This window comes from Pholcus phalangioides, unplaced genomic scaffold (assembly GCF_987345545.1).
Source record: "Pholcus phalangioides strain wild (caught in Gottingen) unplaced genomic scaffold, Ppha-v1.0 ptg000010l_1, whole genome shotgun sequence".
Classification (NCBI taxonomy): domain Eukaryota; kingdom Metazoa; phylum Arthropoda; class Arachnida; order Araneae; family Pholcidae; genus Pholcus; species Pholcus phalangioides.
In genome coordinates, this window is record NW_028301603.1 from 33478864 (window position 1) to 33505718 (window position 26855).

Consider the following 26855-nt stretch of genomic DNA (forward strand, 5'->3'; position numbering starts at 1 on the left):
ATTTTTACTCAAATTTACTTCCAATCAAGTGATTCTATGCATAAGATCTAATTCATTAGCTGGTTTCAAAAAATTACTTTTCTCTGGTACATTAACAAGAATATTCAAAATGTATTTCTATATCATTATCAAGATATTCAATTATATATTTTCTCATCATAAAACATGAAAAACGTTTTGTTTTCATAGCATTTGACAATTAAAATACTTCTTATCAAATGCAGCAAAAATCCTTCGCATGATATCCAATTTGGCAGCATCTCGCCTATCTTCTGCAATAGTGAGACGTGACAACATTTCCTTGATTTCTTCTGTATAGAAGCGCTTGAATCCTTTCCTTTGAGTCTGCAAATCATATTCATCGCTGGCGTGCTTCACAGCAGACTCTGGAATCTCAAGTTGAAATCTATTCTTACCCGTTCCAAAATAGGTTACCTGAAATGATCGGGTTGAAAAAAAATATTCCAAATTCATATAACTGAAATTTACAGTATTCAGCATGGGGGGGAATCAATAAGTCGATAAAACGTGAACAATAGTGACTTGTCTTTTTTTACTCAACATTTTTTTTTTTGTTTGCTCCATCGTAGAAAAAATTTTAAATTATTTCATGAAATCAAATACAGTGATAAAAAAAATCTACATAACAATACCCAAGAAACAAGGGAAAATTGTCACTACAAGGGATTTACAGTTATAGATAGAATCTAATGTGTATAGATAGAACCAGAGCCGCAACTAGAAGCTTGGTCAGCAGGGGCAAGCATCCATTTTGGCACCCCCTTGTAATGTTGAGAGGGAGTTAAAAGTGTGAAATTTGCACCCCTTCTGTTACAGCACCTGGGGCGGCAGACCACCTGCTCTCACCTAGTTATGGCCCTGAATGTAACATACATTAAACCTGGGGGAAATCTCTATCTAAGACTGAATAATATTGTTCACAAGATTGTCATGGGTGGCATGATTATACAGGGTGATTATAATTGAAGTTCGCATAGTATACTCTGAGTAGTTTTTCTCAAAAATGAAGATATGCTGAAATTTTGGCTATTTTCGGGAAGTGGGGGAAACGAGTAATAGTTTTTACTCAAAAACTATTCATCTGAAAATAGCCAAAATTTCAGGACATCTTAATGAGACCATGGGAGAGAGATTTATGCAATAAAAATAGTTCAATTTTTGACCACCAGGTGAATAAGTGGCACTTTTTATTGAATTTTCCTTTTTTTCATTGCCCATATAGGCCTATACCAAGTTTTGATGGACTGTTTCTCAGACGTATGAATCACCCGTTCTGATGGAGGTATTCATAGAAACTTGGTATATACGCTATATAGACCATGGAAAAAATGACAATTCAATTAAAAAGCACCACTTATTCAGCTTTAGTATGGCAGATTTACACTCTGCCATAGCTGCCAACTTGAAAATTGGGGAGATTTACGCACTGACCCCAGTATTTTATACTAAAACCACTCCCTAATAAATACAAAAGGGATTTTTTCAAATAAAATAGGGATTTTTTCAAATAAAATAGGGATTTTACACACATGGAAGTCAAACCCTTGGGAATAAAATCTCTACGCAAAAGACAAGTGAAATTAGAGGCCAAAACTTCAATCGTGATCTAAAAAAAATATTGTGTTCAATCAGAAACGATGTGAACAAAATTCTATGCGAATGACCCCAAAATCATCAGAAGATGAAGAAAAAAGCGTCAATTTTTGAAGAACACTGACTTTTTTGTGCCACTTGCTTGATGTTTTTTTGGTTTCACATGGGTGATGATGTCAGTCTTTCCACCATGACCGATGTTTATGTCCTTAACACAACTTGTACAAAAAGAAAAAGTTTGCCTTTTTCTGGAACGCTTGATTAAAGAAAATTCATCGGAATACGTATCTTTAAAATTGATTAAATATTTTTTTGCTTATCAGTATTCATGTTTTGTTATCGCACGTACGAAACTTCAACAAAAGAGGAAGTTTTGACCACATGCGCATCACAATAATCTTCAATTATTATCTAGAACTATTGACTGCTAAGCTACTTCCCTGCACGATAAGACAAACAACTTCTCTTGTTACCTACCATCAGAAAGTTTGTAAAACTTCCTTAAAAAAGGAATTTCCCACTATTCTCTTATTTATGACGTTATCCCCCATTTCAAAAGGGGGAAAAAAACAGAGGCAAAAGACTTTTTGCCCCATAAGAAATTCCTTAGGGATTTTTTTTAGAAGTAGGGGATTCTTTTTAAATGAAGTAGGGAATTTTTAGGGACAATTCTGGATTTTTTGTGATTTTGGTAAAAATTTGGGAGATTTAAGAACTTTTCTGGAGGTCGAGAGATGAAGCTAAAATTTGGGAGACTTGGCAGCTATGCTCTTAAGTTCATTAAGCCCATATCAACTACGAACAAACTTATTGACCTGGAGGCCAAAAATTTAATGATTTCTTTATTGCATAAATCTCTCTCCCACAGTCTCATTAAGATATCTTGAAATTCTGGTTTTTTTTTGGATGAGTAGTTTTTGAGAAAGTAAATTTTTGAGAAAAACTACTCACGAGACTACTTTTCAAAATTATTTTTTCAAATAACACTGACTACAACATATTAAAATCTACAACACTGACTCAAAGTAAATCCAGCAGAATCATGACAATTTGTATACACTTACCTTGCATTGGAATTTTTTCCTCTGTTGAATCAGATAATCGTCCAATTCACTCATAGCTTCTTCAACTTCTTCCATGGCAGAGTCATATTCTTCATCAACGCCCTTGCTGGGAATGATGCACCCATCCTTTTTGGCTTGTTCATGGTTGAAAGCATTGTCAAAATAATCTAGAGACTCCTTGAGAGATGGAAAACGCCCACCGTCTTCTTTTAAAGTGGCACATTGGGTTAACAACTGTGATCTGCAATTATTTGATCAATATCAATTTAAATAGAAGCCCGAATTATTATGTCCAACATCAAAATTAAAAACCAGCAAGTTTTTCTGCAATTTCCACAGCCTTTGACATTTGAAAATAAAATAGGTTTGTAAAAGAAAATAATAAACATGGGTAAATAATTCAGCAAATTCACCAAATATCTTTGTACTGGAATTTACTAAAATTGTGAATTCTGATAACACCTTTCAACCTCACACAAATTATAGACATGAATTGTTATAGACTAATGTCAGTATGCACAATGGTCATTTTATATATATGAGAGGTTAGATTATGACCTGCAATCAAAGCCCACCACAAATGGTAATGCTTCATGCTAGTCATCAAGAGTCATCAAAATTTACATCCAGAGTTGTCAAACTGTGGGTTTAAACACACACCAATAGCCATGAACTTAAGATAAATTGCCCATGACCATCTGTTAAAGCTATGATTAAAATAAATTTCATGATAAAAGTTACTCACTTGAACTTCAAACCTTTAAACTGAGAAATTATTGCAGTGGTATTCTTGAATCCATTTAATACTGACAGGAAGTCCAACAGTTTTCGTTTGCTGTATGTCTCCTCTTCAAAAAATATTGCTCGCCCATCAGGGTGATCTTTAGAATGAGGAAGACCTTGGGAATGGACTCTGAGAACACAAAGGAAGAAAAATATCAGATCCTCATTCAAAACAAACAAAATAAGAAACATAGGATAGTGACCATACCAAGACCATTTATTATCGCTATAAATCAAACTTTTCTTTTCCAAGTTCACCTTGATATAACAGCCAGAAAATCTCTTAATTTAATGTGTCATGGGCAGAGAAAAACATGCATCTTTATATCTTTCATTTTTCGTATTGTATGAGAGCCAGAGGAAAATTCTACAATATCATTAATGCCAAATTTTTTTTTTAAAAATTGGTAACATGGACACAATCAGATTGTGTTTAAAAAATGATGAAATAATGATCGCTGAATTATGTGAACAAAATGAAATTTATAATTCTTTAATACAACAAAAAAATGTCTGAAATTGTTCTCAATAGAATTAATCTTAATAGAAATTACTCTAATATAACCCGCAGAATTCTAATAAGACATGCAACATAAGGAAAAAAAACTGCTTATCATAATGCAAAAAATATAATAGAATTAGTAAAAATTTTGGACATACCTGCTTAGAAGTCGTTCTAAATCAGGCAGTTTTTTTAATAATGGGACAACATCATCTATAACATAGGATACATTTTCCAAGTCGTCAACAGCATCAAGACGATCATTAATGTGGCTTGGATCACAGAGTGGGGAATACATCCACTGACGAAAAAGACGTTTGCCTTGAATGGCAAAAAAAGGAGTTAACTATTGAAGCAAAAGCCATTTAATGGCAGTTTCGAGTTCATAAAAATTAAACCTTCCAAGGTTTCAGGATAAGCACATAAAACATCCAAGTATGGAATTATGAGAAGCATATATTGTTATTAACAGTAGCCTACATTTTTTTTAATCCAACACCAATTTCGGTCATATGGCCATAGTGCAATTTGTTACCATTTGAATTTTTTGGTGGGATTTTTCTCTTTCTTTCTTTAGCAAAAATTCTCAGGGAACTTTCCTCTTCTAAGCTCTGAAATAACGGATTCTTAACAAAAAATCCATGAAGAGGTTTTAGAGAGTCTATGAGTTTCAATGAAAAAAACAATTTTCTTTCTATGTTGTCATATACTGAATATCATATATATTCATCTTAGGCTAGTATTACACTATAGAAGTTTTATAAAAGAACTTTTCTAAAAATTTCACAGTGTAATTCCGGCCTTATAGAGACACAAAGGGTCCATGGAACACAAAAGGATGTTGTTCCCCCTTATTATCCACTTACAAGGAAGAAGTGTCTACAAGATTGTATCAGGATTCAAACTAATAATCCCATCACACAATATGTGTGTCTATCTTCAGTCAGACTTGTATCTAACTTGGATTTACTCACTAACCATACACAATGCTAGTTTAGTGCCACAGAGCTAATTCACAACCATTTTACTTTGAGAAGATGTATCAAAATCCACGTTTTGTGGAACCTATTGGTGCAGTGTATTTATGTAAGTTCAGTGAATGCATGCATTTAGGTGCTGCCATCTCAATTCAGAAACTCACACAATGAATTAATATCCTTATACATGTGTTTAAATGTTATGAAGTCTGTTGCTACTCTGACATCTAACTGAACTATTCCAGCTCCCATATATTGAATAATATTATATTGCAAACACAAAATAGCATAATTTAGAGCAGCAAATGCTTCCCAGAGTTTATCCTTCAGAGGATCTATTTAGATGTGTAATTCCTGAACAAACATGAATTTGTTAATGACAATTAACAGTATTTTATCATTTTGTTGTACCACTGTCATTTTCTGCACCCGAGGGTTAACTAGACTGGATCTACAGCAGTGTTTCCCAAAGTGGGCAATATCGCCCCCCTGGTGAACAATGGAATGGTCCGGGAGGGATAGAATCTACAGATTTAACATAGGATCCTATGGGTTCACTTGAGTTGAAGGTGATGAGAGAAAAAAATTTATGATGAAGGGGGCAATGGAACAAAAAGTTTGGGAAACTATGATCTGCAGTTTATTGCGATTCTGAATAACAGCATTCAAAATTTTGCGTTTTTACATATCTTGCTGAGAGGTTGGTGCGCTAACCCCTCGGCGGAGGGACTGCTTTCAGTAACAAGCATTTTTTGCAGTCATGTTGTAAGAGTTTACATTCTCTGTGTCAGGAAAGATTCTGACAAGGACGAATTGGGTACCCAACTCACAACACTCCCAAACATCCTTTGGTACTTCAGGCAAACATTTTATCCACCTGGACTATCTCACCCATAATTGATAGTAAATTTCTTGTATTTTTATGAAGGAGCCATGTTGAAAACTACCCAGCTTGTTGAAAATTTCTTATTGAAACAATGAAAAGAATTTTTTTTTTAAATTGCTATATTATTTTTTATGAAGAAAATATGCATAACAAAAATATTCACCAAAGCTGGTCGAACAGAAATCCATTGTATGTAACAGAGTTCCTTCAACCTCAGTTGAATAGTTTTCCACAATTTCAAGATTACGCAAAGTGGTACCATCCAGTATCTGTAATGAGAATAAAATTTACTTGGAGATACAAATCTTTATACATCAAGTATCATTTCCACTGTTTTCGTGGTTTATAAACCAAAATATCTTTAATGACAGGCATGAATCCATCAGAAGATAATATATGTCGCATATGTTGATATAAAACATGATCAAAGGCAAAGTAGTTTGTCACTTGTGTAATTCAATCCTATAATTAATAAAGAAAACTAACACAAGCACATAAATTTAAACAATTTTCCTCATTTAAAACTTGGTATTTTAATTTTTATCCCAAAAATTAGGAAAAATATAGCAGATATATCTCAAATAATACAACCCATATAACCTAGTCCCATTATTCAAACATGAAGTTTGAAACAAACACATATACTCACCATATGTTGATTGGACACACACTTCACATTTCCTTTCATGATAGGGTCATCTGTTGGGATATACTTTTCAAAAAGATTCATAGTCAAAAGTTGATCTTCAATCAAACATTCTCTCAGGTACCTATACAAAGAAGCAATCACAAATGAACAATGCATTAAACATACTTCATTTAAAATCCTCTAAAATGTTATTTTAATTACAATCAATATGCAGTTGAAATGAGTTAATAAAAGATGTATACAAATCTACCATTTGCTGGTGTATAAACTCATTACTCATAAAATATGTGAAAGAATAAAAATCCTGATAACATCAAGCAACACATTGTTTTAAAGTTTGAATGAATTTGAGATAGAATGTAGAGCAAGAGGAAAAACATGAATTTTTGTATTTCAACTCATTCATTTCCTATAAGGTTGCGATAATGACTAATGGCTGATGAGAATATGTTCTATCCAACTTTGCAAGAGGAAGGACCAAAAACAACATATAAAAATAAAATGTCTGTTTCAACCCTAGGGGTCATTTGGCAGATAATAATTCCATAAAAGATTAGATCAGGGGTTCTCAAACTGTGTGTACTGCCAACTTTTGTCAGTGGTGTTGCAAAACGGTGGCCCAACAAATGTTTTTCAAAGAGATTCTTTGTTAAACTGCTCTTGGAGGATACAGATAAGCGTTGATTATGGTAAGCCACTGTAGGTGAAAAACGTGTGAGAACCCCTGCACCAGATCACATCTTTAACTAAGAGAGTTTTAAAGCATGTGGATTTGCATTTACCATTTTTTAAGAAAGGAAAGGGGCGCAAAAATATTTTGCTTTCATTCGGCGCGCCAAGCACTGTTCCTTTAAGCTGCAAGTATGCACAACCATACATTGTGATATGCTATTGTAGCTATGAAGGCTCAATTGGTGTTTCTTTTTTTACAAATACAGATGTGCCAACTTTTGGAATCCAGAAATCCGGTGATTCTCCTGAAGGGGGGTATCGGCACTCATAGACGCAGTCTGCATTGCCCCCGAGCAGAATATAAGTCCATGTCAGTCTTTCCATGCAAAATAAAGAGAAATCACATCAACATATGCTGTTCATAAAACAAGTGTTTCCTTTCATGGATGCTATCAGTGATTGATATGGGTATATGAACTCTTAAAAGCTTTATATTTAGCTTTATATAGCTAAAGAGCTAAGAGCTTAAGCTAGCTAGAGATAGCTAACATAAAGTTTTGTATTTTCTTTCTAAAGGCATATTCAGTCAGAGGAGAAACAATTTAAAAACTTCAAAATACAATGCTGCTGACAAAAAAACTTGTGTTTTTTTGTCAGCACGGCTGTTAATGGAATACAATAACGATTATACAGGAATTTCGGACACCAAGGTCATGCCCAATAAATGATTGCCAATAAACGCTATGTAAACAAAATCACGTCTTTGCCATTTGCTTAAATGCGGTCACCAAGACTTTTTACGGCTTCTCGATGGAAATGACCATGGCTATCTTCTATGGGTGTTTTCCCTAATGACGATAGCAGTCATTGATGTCACGACAACGTGAAAGCTCACGTAAAATCTAATTTTCTGCCAATCTGGAGAGCGGGAGGAAGGATGAAAAATCCAGATTCTCCCGCCTAAATCCGGAGAGTTGGCAGGTCTGCAAATACAAAGGCCACAACAGATAAAATGCCCAACGAGGTGGCTGAAAACTTTTTACTGTTTTGTATAATATAAAATTTGTATTGAAAGGAGAAAAAACTATCACTCAAGTACAGTAGAATCTTTATTGAATGACATAATCGGGACAAGCCTGAATGGGTGTACAAAATTTTCTGGACAATCAAATATACACCAATTCAAATGTTCAGTATCATTTATATTAATTATAATTGATTATGCATTCTACCAATGTATAATTAAATCATCCTTTCTTTTGCAGATATATCAAAGTATTTTTAACATTATTCATGATGAGTGGCAATGTCATTTCTCCTTCGACCAAGCGATTCTCCAAATGCATCATTGTTGCTTATTTGCACTAGCAAAGTCACTTTGCTTCCACTAACATCTTCATTTCCCATCAGCAAGAAAATATTGAATTGTGTTAATTTCTTTATCACCAAAGAAGAAATTGTCACAGAGGAAACCAGCATTGGTTAACAGAGAGTTCTGGATAAGCAAGGGTCAGATAATCAGGATTCTATTTTATGTGAACAAATGAATATATCAGTTGCAAAACTATACATATTAATGTATTCTAATATCATTCTAAGAAATATATTAAGGTTGATCAGTACCAGACACAAACACTAAATGTTTTCATTGCCAGTTCATATTCTTTTCTTGCAGTTTCACACAACTTATCATCTGCAAAGGTAAAAAATGCATTGAAATAAACATGAAAAAATAAAAGATAAGAAATTTCAAAACTCATTTGTGTAGTTCTACAATCTATATCATGTTAGAAGAAAACTTGAATACCATAGATATAATCTGTGGATTATCCTTTAAAAAATATCTGAATTTTTTAGCGTGGATTATAGACTGCTGAGTATTATCTACTTTTTTCTGAGAGAGATGAAATAAAATATTTATTATATAAAATTCTCTCTATATTCTTCATGATTTCATTAGTGATTATACGGATAACTATCAGAAATTTGCACATACAGATTACACACCAAGTTCTAAGCAGGAAATTACAGTTAATTTTCTTATTATTTTGAGTCCATGACAGAGTTTTTATTGGAATGAGAGACAAGAGATTATTGTTCTCAGCCAGACTTTCTGGATATTAATGCTGAGACAAACTTGGGAAAAAAGTTTGTGGATCTCCACAAGGAATTAAAGCCTGGTCCTCTTAATATATAGGCTAGCCCACCAGCCAATATACGAGAGGGACATCGACTTCTCTTCCCTTAGAAGCCAATGCACAGTAGCACGAGATACTGAGGTAGAGACATTGCAGCCTACCTAAGCTTCAGCAATAGGTCCCTAGGTGGCAAGAGAAAGATGATTTTTCTCAGCTCACAATACATCAAGAAAAGAGACAAAGTTCTTCCACTTATATTGTTAGTAACTTTCCATTATTTCAAGATATTATTTTGAATATGAAGAGTATATCTGATTACTAGTCATGAAACTTGCTGAAGTATTGTTCCGGATAATTTTCCACAAGAGTTCGATGTTGCAAAACAAGAAGCGGTTCGACAGACAAACACAGATTTATTTACAGAACAGCAATTTACACGTATTTACAAGCTAATCAGAGAGCTAACAACTTTATCGCAAAGTTTAAATGCAACTGACTTCAGCAATAGAGTCTGTCTATTCGAGCCTCTTTTAGCCTGTCTAGCCTCTCTCAGTCCCTCTGAGTCTGCCATCTTGTGAGCGTCACGGTATTTATAACCCGGATAAAAGTTTGGAGAAAAAGAACATTCCACACAATTCTATTTCACAGTTTCTTAGTCGGCGGCGCTACCGCATGGAGGGGCGGGACTTTCTAGATTTTTCTCTACACGCCCTGCCGGTGTCCGCCAATCGGACCTTCTCGCTCATAACCGAAACCGGTATCATCGATATTTCTATCGAACAAATTGCGCCATCTATCGTCGAAAGTTCGTAACAGTATGTTTTGCACAAATAAAAAAAATAATGCACCCACAAAATAAAAAACTTCTCTACTTCCGCTGATGAAAGGAGCATGAAAAATGCAATAAGCAATGTAATAATGCAATAAAATACATTACCAACATAAATATAAAAATAATTACGACAATAAATATACATTGTGCACACAAACACATATTTATGTATTTACCCTCATCAAGCATATCTTTGAGGACATCTGGCCAAACCATTTCATTTGTTTTGTCATCATTGAAATATTTCTTTTCCATCAAAAACTTCAAGATCTTGACAGTATTCCAGTATTTGTTGGGAACAGGACATGCTTTAATATTACTCAAACTACTGTTGAATACTTTAAGAGTCTTCTTAGATATAGCATCTCTATCATAAAGAATCTGAACGAATCACAGAAAATAAGATGCGATTACATGTGAAACATTTAAAATTGAGTTAATATAAATAAATAATGCTATTTCATAGCAAATAAGTATCAAGTTTTATCATTTTTCTCATTGGTCTTTTTTTCAAAAAAATATATATAATTTCCCTCTCGCTTCCCTTTTTTTTCCTGCTAAGCCAACCCATAAAATCTCATGTTGTATTTATAGCTTCTCTAGAGCCCTTTAATATTTTTCATTTGGTCCACCAAGGAATGTTATTGCCTACTTTGGAAACCACTGCGCTAAAGAGATTAATTCTAGATCACTACTACTAAACTGTATATGCACCTTGCTCATATTCCTCTATGGAATTTTTAATAAATGGTTACATGTCAGAATGTGCATGTATGTGTTGTGAAGTTAATGTGAAGTTTGTCTCTAAGGAATACTTGTTATGTGTTGCTTGTCAAGTGCTTCCATCTGTCTTTCAAATTCAGAAGCAGACAGCTTCGAAAGTTTTTCTGCTTGCTGCATCTTGCATAAATATTTTAAATGCTGTAGGTGTTATGTTGAATTGTCAAAATTCATCATAACATTACATTAACTTAATCTTAAAATAGTTTTAATTGTAGAGAAAAGAAAAGATTATTATATTGAATAGATTTTGCCTTATGTTGTATTTGTACAGTGGAATCTTACATAATTAATCATTGGATTATACCTGTATTAATTGTATATATTATGGTGCATATAATAATAATAATAGTGGAAAGCAAAATCTATTCAATAAAAAGTTTAGGCCTTAAGATACAGTGGTACACGGTACTGCTGCCTTGGGGCCCCAGATGAGAAACACGGGTCGAGTTACAAAGGGTTGTAAGAGAGTGAAAGAGATGGTCATCGAGCCATATAAGGTAATGTTTGTTTTTCAGGGGGTGTGATTAAGGGTCCTTGGCGAGAAGAATTTCTCCGAAGGTCTTGACGGTCCCCTTAAGTTTTCCCTTTTTTCTGTTGTACCTCGATTCCCCCTCTCTCTCCCTTCTTCGCCAACGGTAAATTAAAACGCCGAATAATTCCCTTCAGGACCTGTACTCAGTACATTTTCATATAGTTTTGGATCGCCAAGGGGCCTTTTTAACATACCCTCTGGGAAAATTCGCTGGCAGTCTCGGGAGATGATTTCTATCAAGTTTTTCGAGAATTCTACGCTACTGTCGGAGGAGAGTTTTTTTTGCTCTCGCTTGTAATTGAAGCTTGCGCGAGTTATATATGTTCGTTCGCTGGTGATTTGAATTTACTATGTGCCTCGAGTATTCACGACTCCTGTGTTCTCGAGTAAATCGCGTGCGTCTACCGCTATGTGCTAATCAATGTGTGTACAATCGTTAAGATTGTACGAAAGAGCAGAAATCATATGGATGGAGGGTCTGGATCAATGGCCAGTCGGTGAGTGCCCCTACCAACCTGTTCCTGAGAGGTGCTCTTAACAACAGGAGTGCTCCTACGAACCTGCTCTGGAAAGGTGTTCCTAACAACAGGAAGGATTCCTAGCCGCCAGTGACCTGCAGAATATGCGGGAAAATAAATTCCGTCTTCATTATGGACAAACCTCCATGCTCACCTTTTCGAGCTTCAACCGTAGTTTGCATAAATAGACAGAACGATAATATGTAAGTTTTTTTTATTTAAATCCTTGTAAAGCGATGTTTTTTTGTTTTTTTTTTGTCTCGGAAAATCTAACCTTCATTTGGTAGATGTTTGCATTTATCTGTATAACCTTTAATTGTTAAAAGGTAGCTACCTACACCATTATTTTCTATTGTTAAAAATTAAATATCTTCTTTTCCTTAAAATTTGACTCTGATTTACTTGCTCATGAAAGTGTTGTGTTGTTTTCTTTCATCTTATGGATTGCTAAACCCCTTGTCTTGATCCTGCAATATTTATTCGAACCTGGGTGAATGGATTCCGATTTTGAATCAAAGAAAAATATAAATTAAAGAAGAAAGGATCAAGACAGAATGGTGCCCTGACCACTGAAACAACACAGCATCTTTTGTGCTATTTCCTGATTTGCCATAATGATTTAATCGGAGTCAAAGTATTTTTGTAAAGTTGAGTATTCTCAAAAAACTTTTATTGAAATTTATTTTTCTGTCGTAGGGGTGACCTATAAAGTATATATATGTGTTTCAATTGATGATCAGTTAAAATTTTTCTCATTGTTTTTTGGTGTTACTATGGCTCATCCGGCAAGGGGCAGGGGAAGAAGACGTGCAGAAGGCACTCCCCATCTCACGTCTTATCTAAGCGTAATCCCTTTCTTCTCGGGTGAAGACCCAAATCAGTTTTTTTTTGAACTGGAAGCAGTATCTCGTCATGGTCAGTTGACAGATCAAGACCTTGTGTTCATGATAGAGGTCAAAATGAGGGGGGAAGCTGCAACTTTCCTTCGAGAAAATTTGCAAAAACGTGGCTTCAGTACATACAACCAATACAAAAAGGCCATATTGGACCATTTTTCCAAAAAGGTGTCCCCCCATGAACATGCTCGCCAATTATTTTTGACATGGCAAAAACCCAATGAAAGCATCAGGGAGTATGCAGCCAGAGTGGAGGCACTCTCTTATAAGTCTATCCCCGAACAGGTGCAGGGCACTGATGCTGCCGATCAGGCCCGCAGGGAATTATTAAGAAACGTTTTTGTGGAAGGGCTAAGACCGCACCTGAAACGCTTGGTTCTGCCTATGAACCACAGAACGTTTGAAGGGGCAATGGAACAAGCCAAAATGGAAGAGAGGCTCTCCCAGACATTTTCTAACCCTGGAGAAGTTGAAGAAGTTCAGGCAGTAACGGCTCCTCAACTAGAGCCAACTGCGAGTCCCCTCATGGCGCTAGTACATTCACAACAACAGGCCATTACTCAGTTAACGGAGGGTATGTTAGAAATTCAAAATAAATTGTCACAGATAACAATGAATACGAATTCGAGAGGTCCCGTGGTCTGTTGGTTTTGCAAGAAACCAGGTCATACCCAGAGACGATGCTTCTCGTATAGTTCTAGGGGTCGGGGCCAATCGCATAGACCCAATTTGGGATCCCACTCTACTACAATAGGGGAGATGAGTAATTTCTCGAATACGATTCCAAAAAACTAGATCAGGCCGAAGGGGCTCTTGAGCACCCAGAGCTCACTTCTTCTGGCCCTGAGGTGGTGCCATTGTATTCGATGACAAATCCAGAGGAAAAAATGAATCTTCCCATCATAAACATTGCCATCGAAAATAAGATATTTCCATTTCTGGTTGATACGGGAGCATCCATCAATATTTTACAAGGAGACGTACTGGAAAATTTCGATGTGTTAGACAAAAAACAGTGTCGTGTCACTATCAAAGGAATTGCTACTGAGCAAGTTGTTCTACAAGAACAAGTATGGGTAAACTTGCCTTTTGGAAAACAACAGGTGATTACACCTTTTTATGTTTCCCATAATGCTCTTTCTTCCCACTATATCGGCATTCTTGGTTTTCCTTTTCTGACAGAAAATAATTTCGACGTCTCTGTTCGTAAGAATGCACTTATTTCATCTTCGCATTGCATAAATTTTTCTGAATCGAAACCATCTTCGGACCTTTCGAAAACTGATTCCATTCCTTCTGTATTTGGTGTCTTGCCTAAAAAGGTCACTCTTCCACCTTTTTCAGAAAATATGGTTAAAGTTAAAATATCGGATACTGATTTCCCTGTCAACTCCTGTGTTCTGCTGGAAAGCAATATTCGTCATCTTTCAAGTATATTTGTGTCCCGTTCAGTGAACATGGTTTTGCCAAATCATGAAATTTTTGTAAAAGTGGCGAATTTCACTGACCAACCTGTGACCCTAAATAAGTCGATGAAGCTAGTTTCTCTTCTAGATGAAACTCATTTTGAATCAAGCGAAACCGTTGCGTCCGTAGATACTGTTCACGATACTGAAGGAATTATCTCAGACTCCTTCGATGTGTGGGGAAGCGAGCAGCTAGACCTTTCCCATTTAGATGATTTTCAAAAGGAAGAACTCACGAAGTTGTTGAATCAGTATCCAAAATTGTTTGCGAAATCTGTAAAAGATCTTGAAGGCTGCGACACATTGTATCATACCATTCCGTTGAAGGACTCTATCCCTGTTCGACAGAAGCCATATAGAGTACCGTTTCATTTAAAACAAGAACTAGACCAACAAATAAAAGACCTCCTAGAAGCAGGTATCATTACCGAATCTACAAGCCCATATAGTGCACCAGTCTGTTTGGTAAGGAAAAAAGATAACTCTTTCCGGCTGGTCACTGATTTCAGGAAATTAAACGAGAAAACGTTAGACGATTCGTTTCCACTTCCAAATATTACGGAGCTTGTGGATTCTCTACATGGGGCACACTATTTTTCCACATTAGACTTGACATCAGGGTATTTTCAATGTGCGATACATCCTGATGATGTGTACAAGTGTGGTTTTAGCACACCTGATGGTCATTATATGTGGTTAAAAATGCCTTTTGGACTGAAGTCTGCTCCAGCCACATTTTCTCGTTTGATGCAAATTGTTTTAGCAAATTTGTCCCCATTCAAAATTGCTTGCTATTTAGATGATATCGTCGTCTCATCATCTGATTTTTCATCCCATCTCGAAAAGCTCAAGATCTTATTCGACAGACTTACACTACACAAGCTAAAATTGAAACCTTCCAAGTGCATCCTGGCGAAACAAAATATAACATTTTTGGGGTTCCATATTTCTAAGGGTGAGGTGTCCCCAGATAAGGCCAACCTGAAAGTTGTACAAGCTTTTAAATGCCCCGAAACTAAGAAACAAGTAAGACAATTCCTCGGTCTCACCAATTTTTATCGAAAATTTATAGTAAACTATGCCGAGAAAGCCTTGCCCTTGACCAACTTAACAAAACAAACGACTTCCTTCAATTGGCACGAAGAAGCTCAAAACGCATTCGAAACCTTGAAAGAAGCACTCTTGAAAGAACCAGTACTTATGTTACCAGACTTCACAAAAAATTTCACACTAACAACCGATGCCTCTCAACACACCTTAGGCGCGATTCTGTCACAACCAGATGCATTGGGTCATTTACACCCTATAGCGTATGCTAGTAGGAAGTTAAAAGGCGCCGAACTCAATTATTCCACCTTTGAGAAAGAGATGCTCGCTGTGGTTTGGGCTTGTTCTCACTTCAAATACTATTTGATGGCACGAAAATTCACTGTTATTTCGGATCAAGCATCCCTCAGTAAAACCTTACATTTGCGAGATCCCACAAGTAGAATTGCTCGTTGGATCATGGCTTTGGCGCAATTTGACTGCGAAATAGTTCACCGTCCCGGTAAGCTGAATGCTGCGGCTGATTACTTGTCAAGAGAAGTTAATAATATAAATATCACTCAGATTGAAGTCGAACCTATTTTGCGACAAAGAATTATTAACTTACAATCTTCCGATGCCAAATGTTCCAGAATTACGAACGATTTGAAGTCTGGTAAAACACCGAAACCAAACAAGATGTTGTTTTTTATCCAAGACAATTGTTTATATTGTACTGCTAGGAAACCTAAAAATAGGTTGGACCGATTAACAAAAATTGTCGTTCCTTCAGAACTGACCAAACATATTTTGGATATGAATCATTCTTCGCCAGATGCAACTCATTTGGGTTTAACCAAAACATTATCTAGGATAAAATCATTATACTTTTGGCCGGGAATGTATTTTCAAATTAAATCTTTTGTTTCTAAATGCCAGTCCTGTTTGAGTCGACGAGGACATGTGACCAACCCCATCGCACCACTTCAACGCCTAGAAGTTTGTGAGCGGCCTAATCAAAGGGTTGGGTTCGATGCAATCGGTCCACTCCCAGTGACACCAAATGGTAACAAGTACATTTTATGCTTCTGTGATGCTTTCACCAAATATCCAGAGGCGTATGCGGTGAAGTCTATTGATTCGGCCACTGTGGTTGAGATTTTAGAAAAATATATTTGCACTCACGGTGTACCCGAGTCTATTGTCACTGACCGTGGCGCAAATTTCATTTGTGAGGCAATGCAAAAGGTATACGAGAAATTGGGAATTCATAAATTAACCACCACCGCTTATCGACCTCAAAGTAATGCTGTTTGTGAACGTATGAATGCCAAACTCATAAATTCGTTAAGTCATTTGGTCAACCAAACTCATTCCGACTGGGATCGTCATTTACACTTTGCCCTGTTGGCCCACCGTGTTTCAATACATTCATCCACAGGTGAAACACCTGCTTTCTTAACGTACGGAAGAGACCTGAATATTCCCCATCAATTGCTAACTCAGCCTCCTTCTCGTTCATACTCAGACACACAGGAATTTGTGCAGGACTTACATCATAGGCTATCAACATCATTTAAACTGGTAAAAGAAAATTTAGTAAAATCTGCAGAACTTCAGGAAAATACCAGATTAAAGGTAGCAAAAGTCAAAAATCTCAATATTGGTGACCTGGTTTTGTTGAATACTCCTCATATTGGCCCTAATGCCTCTCGGAAATTCAATAAGCCAAATAAGGGTCCCTACGTCATTCTTCGTAAATTTGGTCCGGTCAACTACGAAATTGCACTTGTAGGTGATTCCACAAAGAAGCTTAGAGTTCATGTTGACCGAATAATACGAATTCCTAACACATCTATGGACACTTCTCAGTTAAATGGTCAACCTCCTGACAGGGAAGGGATTAGGAACACAAGTTCAAGTCAAAGGGATGTACCATATAATCTGAGACCACGTGATGCTGCTGGTTTTGTACAGAGAGCTTGAGTTGTATATTCTTGTACCTTAAAATGATGTTTATACTCATTGGCACAGAATTCTTTTATATATTATTATTAGTATTCGAAAGTTATGTCCCTAAATTTGTATATATTCAGTTGTTTGAGAAAGTTTCGTTATTTTGTAAATTTGTGGATCCATATGTGTCACACGACAATGATATTTTGTTTTAATAAGATCCAATGAAAACTGTTTACATTTTTATGAATGTGTGTGATGATTTACATACTATGTTAGTTATGTCATGAAACAATGATAAATATTTCATGAAAACGAAGATGTGGAATATGTGTAGGATAAGGGTTATAGAGAAAACCCTTATCAAGCTATGATTGATTGTTATTAGGAAGAATTAAGATAATGTGTTTATAGTCAAATTTTTTTTCCTTATGCAATTATATGTCAAGTTCAGTGTTAACTAGATTGTTGAGCTAGTAACAGATAAATCGATGTACCGCAGAGATTACATAAAATGAGTTGTGCTTACATATACACCGTTCATATCTGATATTATTGTTGGCATTATTCCTAAGCAGTGTTTCAATTGGCCATTGAACACTTCCTTGATGAGAATGCTTCTTGCGATCGGGGGCAGTCAATCAGTGATGTTGCGTTGATTGGATCTACAATAGACCAAATTCAATAAATTCTGTGTTGCATTGTGTTGTCCTCCATATCCAACCAGCACAGTATCCAGGCTTCACTTCTTCCTTTTCCGTAGCTGCATCCTTATCGACGAGAATGATACTAACGTATCAAAATCAGATTGGAAAATTGTAAGCATTGAACTGTACACATGTGTTTTGAAACTCTCGCACATCGTTTTTATGTTTAATAGTGTGTAGCGATTGTGTCCCTACTGAAGAACTTCACGTATATTCTCACATTTATATTATGCATATGTATATGCACGTAGTTTTGGTTTGTGTTCACGTATTTTCTGGTGTTGTATATTTTTTTTTTGTATTTTAGTATATATATTTCACTTCCTATCATCTTTCACATTTGCCTGATGAGCCATACAGATCATTGTGTAATATGCATATTAATTAGATTCGTGTTTCTCACATTGGCTTTAACGTAATCTTTTCGCCCTCGATTGTAACATTTAACATGTTAGGGATCTCATAATTTAAGGCTAGCTTTTGCCGTTCTTCGCGTGGAATTTTCATTCTGAAAATTCTGGGGAAACCGAAGGGAGTATGTTATGTTGAATTGTCAAAATTCATCATAACATTACATTAACTTAATCTTAAAATAGTTTTAATTGTAGAGAAAAGAAAAGATTATTATATTGAATAGATTTTGCCTTATGTTGTATTTGTACAGTGGAATCTTACATAATTAATCATTGGATTATACCTGTATTAATTGTATATATTATGGTGCATATAATAATAATAATAGTGGAAAGCAAAATCTATTCAATAAAAAGTTTAGGCCTTAAGATACAGTGGTACACGGTACTGCTGCCTTGGGGCCCCAGATGAGAAACACGGGTCGAGTTACAAAGGGTTGTAAGAGAGTGAAAGAGATGGTCATCGAGCCATATAAGGTAATGTTTGTTTTTCAGGGGGTGTGATTAAGGGTCCTTGGCGAGAAGAATTTCTCCGAAGGTCTTGACGGTCCCCTTAAGTTTTCCCTTTTTTCTGTTGTACCTCGATTCCCCCTCTCTCTCCCTTCTTCGCCAACGGTAAATTAAAACGCCGAATAATTCCCTTCAGGACCTGTACTCAGTACTTTTTCACATAGTTTTGGATCGCCAAGGGGCCTTTTTAACATACCCTCTGGGAAAATTCGCTGGCAGTCTCGGGAGATGATTTCTATCAAGTTTTTCGAGAATTCTACGCTACTGTCGGAGGAGAGTTTTTTTTGCTCTCGCTTGTAATTGAAGCTTGCGCGAGTTATATATGTTCGTTCGCTGGTGATTTGAATTTACTATGTGCCTCGAGTATTCACGACTCCTGTGTTCTCGAGTAAATCGCGTGCGTCTACCGCTATGTGCTAATCAATGTGTGTACAATCGTTAAGATTGTACGAAAGAGCAGAAATCATATGGATGGAGGGTCTGGATCAATGGCCAGTCGGTGAGTGCCCCTACCAACCTGTTCCTGAGAGGTGCTCTTAACAACAGGAGTGCTCCTACGAACCTGCTCTGGAAAGGTGTTCCTAACAACAGGAAGGATTCCTAGCCGCCAGTGACCTGCAGAATATGCGGGAAAATAAATTCCGTCTTCATTATGGACAAACCTCCATGCTCACCTTTTCGAGCTTCAACCGTAGTTTGCATAAATAGACAGAACGATAATATGTAAGTTTTTTTTATTTAAATCCTTGTAAAGCGATGTTTTTTTGTTTTTTTTTTGTCTCGGAAAATCTAACCTTCATTTGGTAGATGTTTGCATTTATCTGTATAACCTTTAATTGTTAAAAGGTAGCTACCTACACCATTATTTTCTATTGTTAAAAATTAAATATCTTCTTTTCCTTAAAATTTGACTCTGATTTACTTGCTCATGAAAGTGTTGTGTTGTTTTCTTTCATCTTATGGATTGCTAAACCCCTTGTCTTGATCCTGCAATATTTATTCGAACCTGGGTGAATGGATTCCGATTTTGAATCAAAGAAAAATATAAATTAAAGAAGAAAGGATCAAGACATAGGCTTGGAGATTGACTAGACTAAGGGAAAAACTGTTTAAAACCGACTTGGAAAAAATCACAATCTCAATTCTATTACAACTCCAAATTAATGTCAAGACTAATGATCACTGACTATCATTGTGATGATCCAACTTCATCCTATCAAATTATTCAAAAGAAAAGAAACAAGCATCATCCCGTTTTAAAATGTAAAATGATTCACCTCGATTGGAGGATAGTGCACAGTCAGAGTTTGTAGTCTTGAACAGTGGCGGTCATCAGTGAACTGTCCAATCTAAAGCAACCAAAAACAAATTAAGATTATTTTTAAATGGAATTGAATCTAAACTTCAGCAAATAATGCTGGACATAATATAATTTTTTTCAATTAAATAATAACCAAGATTGAATGCAAAATACTGGTTAAGGGCATTTCAGTTTAGGTAATTGATTGGTATTTGAAGAAAAAAAAATTTACTCTTAAATGTTTTTTCATTTATTGATAATATGGTTCAAATATTTTTTGGATTTTCACTTACAAAATTTCTGGGATTCTAATTTGTAGAGTGGTATGATACATTAAAGTACAGTAGATTCTCAATCATTTTGCCATGTGCTAGTCCAGCCCATACAGTAATCCATCGTTTTTAGGTGGGTTTTCTTCAACCATAGAAGAGAAAAACATGTCATTGTACGTCTGATTTAAATGGGCTTTCCAATTAACTTCCAGTAATCTGGCGATTTCAGCAATATGGCACATATCCTGGTCTGAGATACATGTCAGATTAGCATGAATCTACTGTGTACCATAATTTGCTGCATATAATTTGCAGATTAAATTTTGAAAAAATCTGAATCTTTCCATGGATTTTAGGCCACAGCATGTCAACCACGGCTTTTTCCCTCGAAAGAAATAGGAATGAAAATAACACAATTTTTTAAAATAATCCACAAAATATTTTTTTTTAAGGTATCAGAAGTACAGATGTGTAAAAAAAAAGAGGGATAAAAAAATTGACAACTATTATCTTCGTTCCTTAAGATTTCATTAGTAGTTGTACAAGATAGCTGCGATGCTTTGCATGCATGGATTATGCACCACTGAAAATCATAAAGTACTCTTTATTCTTTAAAAAGCAAAATTTCCATGTGAGGATTATAGGCTGCTGCAGATTGTAGGTAGAAAATTAGGGTTTTTTTTTCTCACGAATCCACTAGTGAAACACTATCAAAGAAAAGATTATCAATTGTATAATAAGAATAATCATAAGCAGATTTATGATTATTCTTTTTATTGATTAACTGTCGAAAAACCAAGATACATATACATGGAATGTGAAATGGAAAATATTTACTGAAAATTTGAAGACAGCCAAAATTTTCAGGATTACAGAAATTATCATGAACAGTAGATATAATCGCAGAATAAAATTTCAAACTATTATTTTTGGAAATGATTTGTATGAACAAGAGCATCACACTAGATCAGGGGTGGCCGCCTTCTTTCTGTTCACTGGCCAATATAATGGTCAGCTATAGCGTTGTGGGCCGCATCAATGGTTCAACTTTTGTGTATAAGCCACTCCATTATTAATTGAATTAATTAGTTAGTTATTGAATTAATTTCGTGACTAGAAATAAGCAGTTTGTTAATCAAGAAATCTGCTGTTGGAACCAATAGTTCAAATAATGATCCTAAATTTAATTTTTTCATGGTACTTTTACCTGTCGCGGGCCGCACAAAATCACTACACGGGCCAGCTGTTGGCCACCCCTGCACTAGATAATTTAAATGCAAGCATGCACAAATTGAATGTGATTGTAATTATAAAGAAAACAAGTGAACTACTAACATAAAATTTTCCAAACGATGTATCAATGAAGCATACGCCATATTCTCTTTCACTTTGCAAAGAATTAGTTGCAGTCTGAAAGAAGAAAATAGATAACTATTAATGACTCAAATACATATTACATATAAGCTTCTATGCAATTAAAAATGTTTCACCATAGAGGGTAACTACGGTTTGTTATAGGGGTTAAAGTTTCCCCGGGTTTTCCTCAATCCCAGGAAAATAGGAATTGAGATGATCCAATCCTGGCATTCAGTTTTTTTTCCCAACAAAGTGACAGGAAGCAAGGAAAAAGTAAAAAAATATAACTTATGCACAGTATACATCAGGGCTGGACCAGATTGTCATGGCAAGTAAAAAATTGATATTGGCGCCTAAAATGTCTTTTGTGTAATTACTAAATTGCAGGCTGACAGCTGCACAAAATGTTTGGAGAATTTATAGCACCATATCTGCCAACATGAGGGCAACTATGCCCTGAAAAAGTCAAAAGAAGCATTATTTTGGACCTTTTTCTCTGGGTAAAACTTTTTTGGCACCTAAAATTTTTTTATGGCACTTGGATTTCTTCGTGATTTGTCCAGCTGTAGTATATATATATGTATATTCAGTTAGTATTTAATAATTAGGTAAGTTTGTGTGACATAGAAATTATTGGAGGTATAAAGAATGTGAATAATTATTTGAATTATATATGTACCAATTTTATTTGAACATAATATTATGAGAAAGATCAATATTTTAACAAAACACAATTATTTCACATATCCATCAAAACCATTACAACTTTTGTGTGCGTGCGTGCGTGCGCGCGAAAATAGCCAATACCTCCACTTGAGAGAGATGATGAACAGGAAAGAAGTACAAGACACAGATATAATATGGGATCTTCTGGAATGTCTGAAACAAGGAGGGGGGAATGACAAAAATATCTGAGAAGTGGGGGGTGGTAAGACAAATACGTTTGGGAAGCTCTGACTTGAAAGATCTTGAGAAATGATGATCCTCATTCAAAATCTTTTTGTTGATATAAGTGATGATGATATGAATTTTTATTTCAATTTTGTTTGAATTTTTGTTGATGTACTTCACGAGAATTTCTCGCTTGAGAACTTTTTCTCATCAATTTTTGCCAGAAGTATAGTAGAACTTAAGTTATCTGGGAAGGGAATTTACTGGGCACTATGCAAAAATTTTAAAACTTCACGAAAGTGAAAGAGAGCCGGGAAAAAAAAAAATTCTCAGATAACAAAGTTAAAGGTAATATCAATAATACAGAGAAGGAAAATATTTTTTATATGTCATAAAAAAAGAGAAAAGGCCTTGGAAAAGCAGGAACCCCGCTTTCCACTTGTGATGTGAGTAAATTTTTTTTTTAATTTTTTAGTGAATATGTACTGTTTTAATTTAAGAGGATGAAACTGTGAGGGCCAGAGCAAATGCCCTACTTGTCACTGCGAAAATCAAGTCTGACTAATCCTGTAAATCATAAAAATATGTTTTTTTTTCCCTCTATCCTTTACTTAAATTGTGATTGTTGGACATGAATAATATGAGCATACACACTGAAATCATTTTAAGCATGAAAATATGCATGAATATGCATGGGCATACACAGGATCGCCCTATGGGGGGGGGGGGCACAAAACACTTGAGGGAGAGCACAAAAATTTTCTTCCTGAGAAAATTTTAGTTACCTTTCAAAACAAACCCTTCAAAAAAGCAATTGAATTAACAGAAATTGGGTAATATAGCATATAAAGGGTATTTTTTCCCAATATTTCAATTTTTTCACTGAAACATAATTTTTTTATTTCTACTTTTTGGTTCGCTTGGGGGAGGGGGAAGCATGAGCACCCTCAGCAAACTTTTGAGTGCATCTCTGTGAATATACATATATTTTTTGTTCCAACTATTTTGTGATTAATCCTAAATGTTGCAAAAAATATATTTTTATTTCTGGCAGATTATTTGTGGTTATCAATTATCCATGAGCCTCTTGCATTCTAGCCATGATAATAATCAAGGTTCGACTGTACTCATGGTCTCCCAAAGGGTGGGGCTGACAGAGTTCTTGCCTTGGGGGGCCCAAGCCAAACATTTTTTTACATGCTATAAATTCACTGTAGAATAACCCATGAAAAGTCTGGCTTGGGAGCCCAAGAAAGATCCCAGCCTATAGGATCCCTGCTCCAGGATATTGGGGCAATGACTGAATTTCTGGCCTAAAAAAGGTTTTGGATGCCAACGTCATGATATATATATATATAAATGTTTCCAAAATAAAATAAAACTGTCAACAAAATACTATTTACCAAGATTAAATTACGTCAAAGATAATCTGATCATCTGCTTCCTCTGTAAACGTTGAACACATAAGATAATTAAGTCTTGTCTTGCTGTTCAAAAATTGTGGAGTGTCTTGCCCAAGGGAAAAAAAACTAGATTTGTACTTGAATTTTTTCCCTCAACTATATTTCTACCTCTTTCAGTATTGTCAGAAATCTACAAAATTTCTCATACATTAGAATACAGATGTTTGTCTGCCCCACTCTTCTGTCAATAGTACATTTAGAGTAAGTTTTCAGCCAATTTACCCATCTTCCACTCTCTGGCCTTTTAAGCCATCTGCCGTTTTTTTTTTGTTTTTTTTTGAGAATGTACCTGGCATGCCTTAAAATAACATAAAGACACCTGAAAGTTATTTTCTGAAGATTAAAATAACTGCCTTCGGCTAGCAACTAATCGGCTCGTTTTTTCCCCTCTGAAAAAACCAGATGTGGCCTGGGCCCATTAGGAATGTAAGCCCATTACAGGATCCCAGAAGAGAAACCCTAGTTTGTTGTTCGTTATCATAAAATGCAACTGCTGATGAGATAAGGCTAAGAAGCAATGCAAGAAATACTTAAAAAAAATTTTTTTTTTGGTCAGGAATTGCAGTCTTTCAAGAGAATAAGACAGGCAACTCAAACTAATTTTTGTGTCTGTAATTCAGAAGGCATCTGAATATTTCCAGTATAAATACAAAATTTTGGGGTAAATGTCATTTCACATCAAAAATACAATACCTAATGTTGTTTATACATGGCTTCACTCAGGGCCGCAACTAGATACTTGATCACCTGGGGTAAGTGTGCATTTTGATGCCCCCCCCCCCTGTAATGTTGAAGGAGAGGTTTCAGAATGAAATTTGCACTCCCCTCTGGTCTAGCGCCCGGGGCATGAGACCCACCTGCTTCGCCCTAGTTGCAGCCCTGGCTTCACTTATCTAGACATAGCTTATAAACAATAACATGTATTTCCATGTTATGGCATATGATCCACCAAGACAAAGGAAGTTATATAGCTTCCTTTTTCTGGTATGTTTCAATTTGTAATATAAATCAGCAATATTTAATATGTATGAAAACAAGTACCTTTTCGGTTATGCATAAAAGGAAGTTACTTTCAGCTGCCATAGGTACACCATCTTGACAGTTATATGTTCTGGTTCCTTTTGATGTGATCTGACATATTTCTCTTGCGACTACCTTATCAAACTTAGAAGGCTTACTCACTGTAATTGTAATAATACTGATAAGACACACACAAAAAAATAAAATGAAAATACATATAGGCAGACAAATAATTTAATATTTTAACACAATTTCAATAAACTGACTGTTATGACAACGCTCCTCCATCATCTGTGGTGTTTCAGTTTGTTCAACTCGAGCAACTTTATATCCTCTCTGAACAAGAGCATCAGCAAAACGAGTATATGCTATTTCAGGAAATCCTGAGTGAGCATAATCACCCTATAATTATAAATTTATAAAATTGAGAAATCATTCTTTAGAGTCAAAAATAGAAGTATACAATAAAAATGAGTTAAGAATTACGGTAAAAAACTATGGTTCAACATTACTGGAGTGCAAGACAAAAAGCAGACTTATCGCGGCTGTTTAAGTAAATTTTTTTATATATTTAAGGCTCTCTAAGTAGGCCACACACTCTCAATTTTTCAGATTACCAGTCTTTGTAAGAGATATTGTCCCCTTTTACTTATTTAAAACTATGTATAGGAGAAAATTCTTGACCAGAGAATTGACCCTATAGAGTAGCAGTTCTCAACTGGTGCTCTGCAGAGCTCAAGGGAAATTTAAAAAAAAAACAAAAGAAAAGTGAGTGAATTTGAAAAAATTATTAATATTTTTAAATATAAATAAATCAGCAACTTTGATGAATAAATAAACAATGGGCCTACGGAGCTCCACCATAGAAATTATATACTAGAAAGGACTCCACGAATCAAAAAAAGGTCGAAAACCGCTGCTATAGAGAGGTGATCTAGGTGGCTCATGAATTAGGATTTTCAATGTGATTCATATAGTATGGAAGGTTGAAGATCCCTCGACTAGCTACATTCGCAACCGGTTTGTGCATGGGCAGAAGAGAAGAAGAAAAGCAAAAGTCTGGTATGTTTATTACAAAACAGTAAGCATATGTACTTTAAGACATACCTTGATTTTGATTCTCCAGCATCAAATATATTTTTTATTTACAACTATTCATCAATTATAAAGTAACTGGATTTAATATTGAGATGCAAGAAGTTATACAGATACATTTTAAATTTTGTGAGGAAAAAAAAGGAAAATGCAACTTACCTTCATGTATACAATGCCTAATTCATTGACTCCAACAACAGCATCCATGTGGTACAACTCATAGAATTTGCCGACCTAATGCATATGAAGAAATACATATAATCAGATATTTTTTGACACCAGTAATGATCCAATAACGAAACTATATTAACACCAACAATAGAAAATTTTTATTCTGAACCACTTGTGTTTGAACAAATTAACTTTTTTCGTCATGCATTGCCCTAGCTTCATTTATAATTGCCTTGCTTGCATAAAAATACATAATCCATTTTTACAAAATTTATTTTTACACATGCCACTTCAGTTTATGTTTTATGTATTGTGCGCAAAGAGGGCATCATTTTATAATTTTTTGATATGAAATATTTATAG

The 26855-nt window shown here is 35.3% G+C and overlaps 1 protein-coding gene across 1 annotated transcript in view; it reads right to left on the reverse strand.

The window, feature by feature from the left end:
• The window catches only part of Msh6 (DNA mismatch repair protein Msh6), a 55553-nt gene that overhangs the window by 13447 nt on the left and 15251 nt on the right, over positions 1–26855 (reverse strand). The window contains exons 8-20 of the mRNA XM_089238153.1: positions 26481–26555; positions 25493–25628; positions 25248–25387; positions 21832–21906; positions 20202–20273; positions 10294–10498; positions 8771–8840; positions 6476–6596; positions 5990–6095; positions 4122–4284; positions 3424–3591; positions 2679–2919; positions 209–435 (exon numbers count right to left, since the gene is read on the reverse strand). Of these exons, the coding sequence (XP_089094279.1) occupies positions 209–435; positions 2679–2919; positions 3424–3591; positions 4122–4284; positions 5990–6095; positions 6476–6596; positions 8771–8840; positions 10294–10498; positions 20202–20273; positions 21832–21906; positions 25248–25387; positions 25493–25628; positions 26481–26555 (1799 nt within the window). The remainder of the gene's footprint in view (positions 1–208; positions 436–2678; positions 2920–3423; positions 3592–4121; positions 4285–5989; positions 6096–6475; positions 6597–8770; positions 8841–10293; positions 10499–20201; positions 20274–21831; positions 21907–25247; positions 25388–25492; positions 25629–26480; positions 26556–26855) is intronic.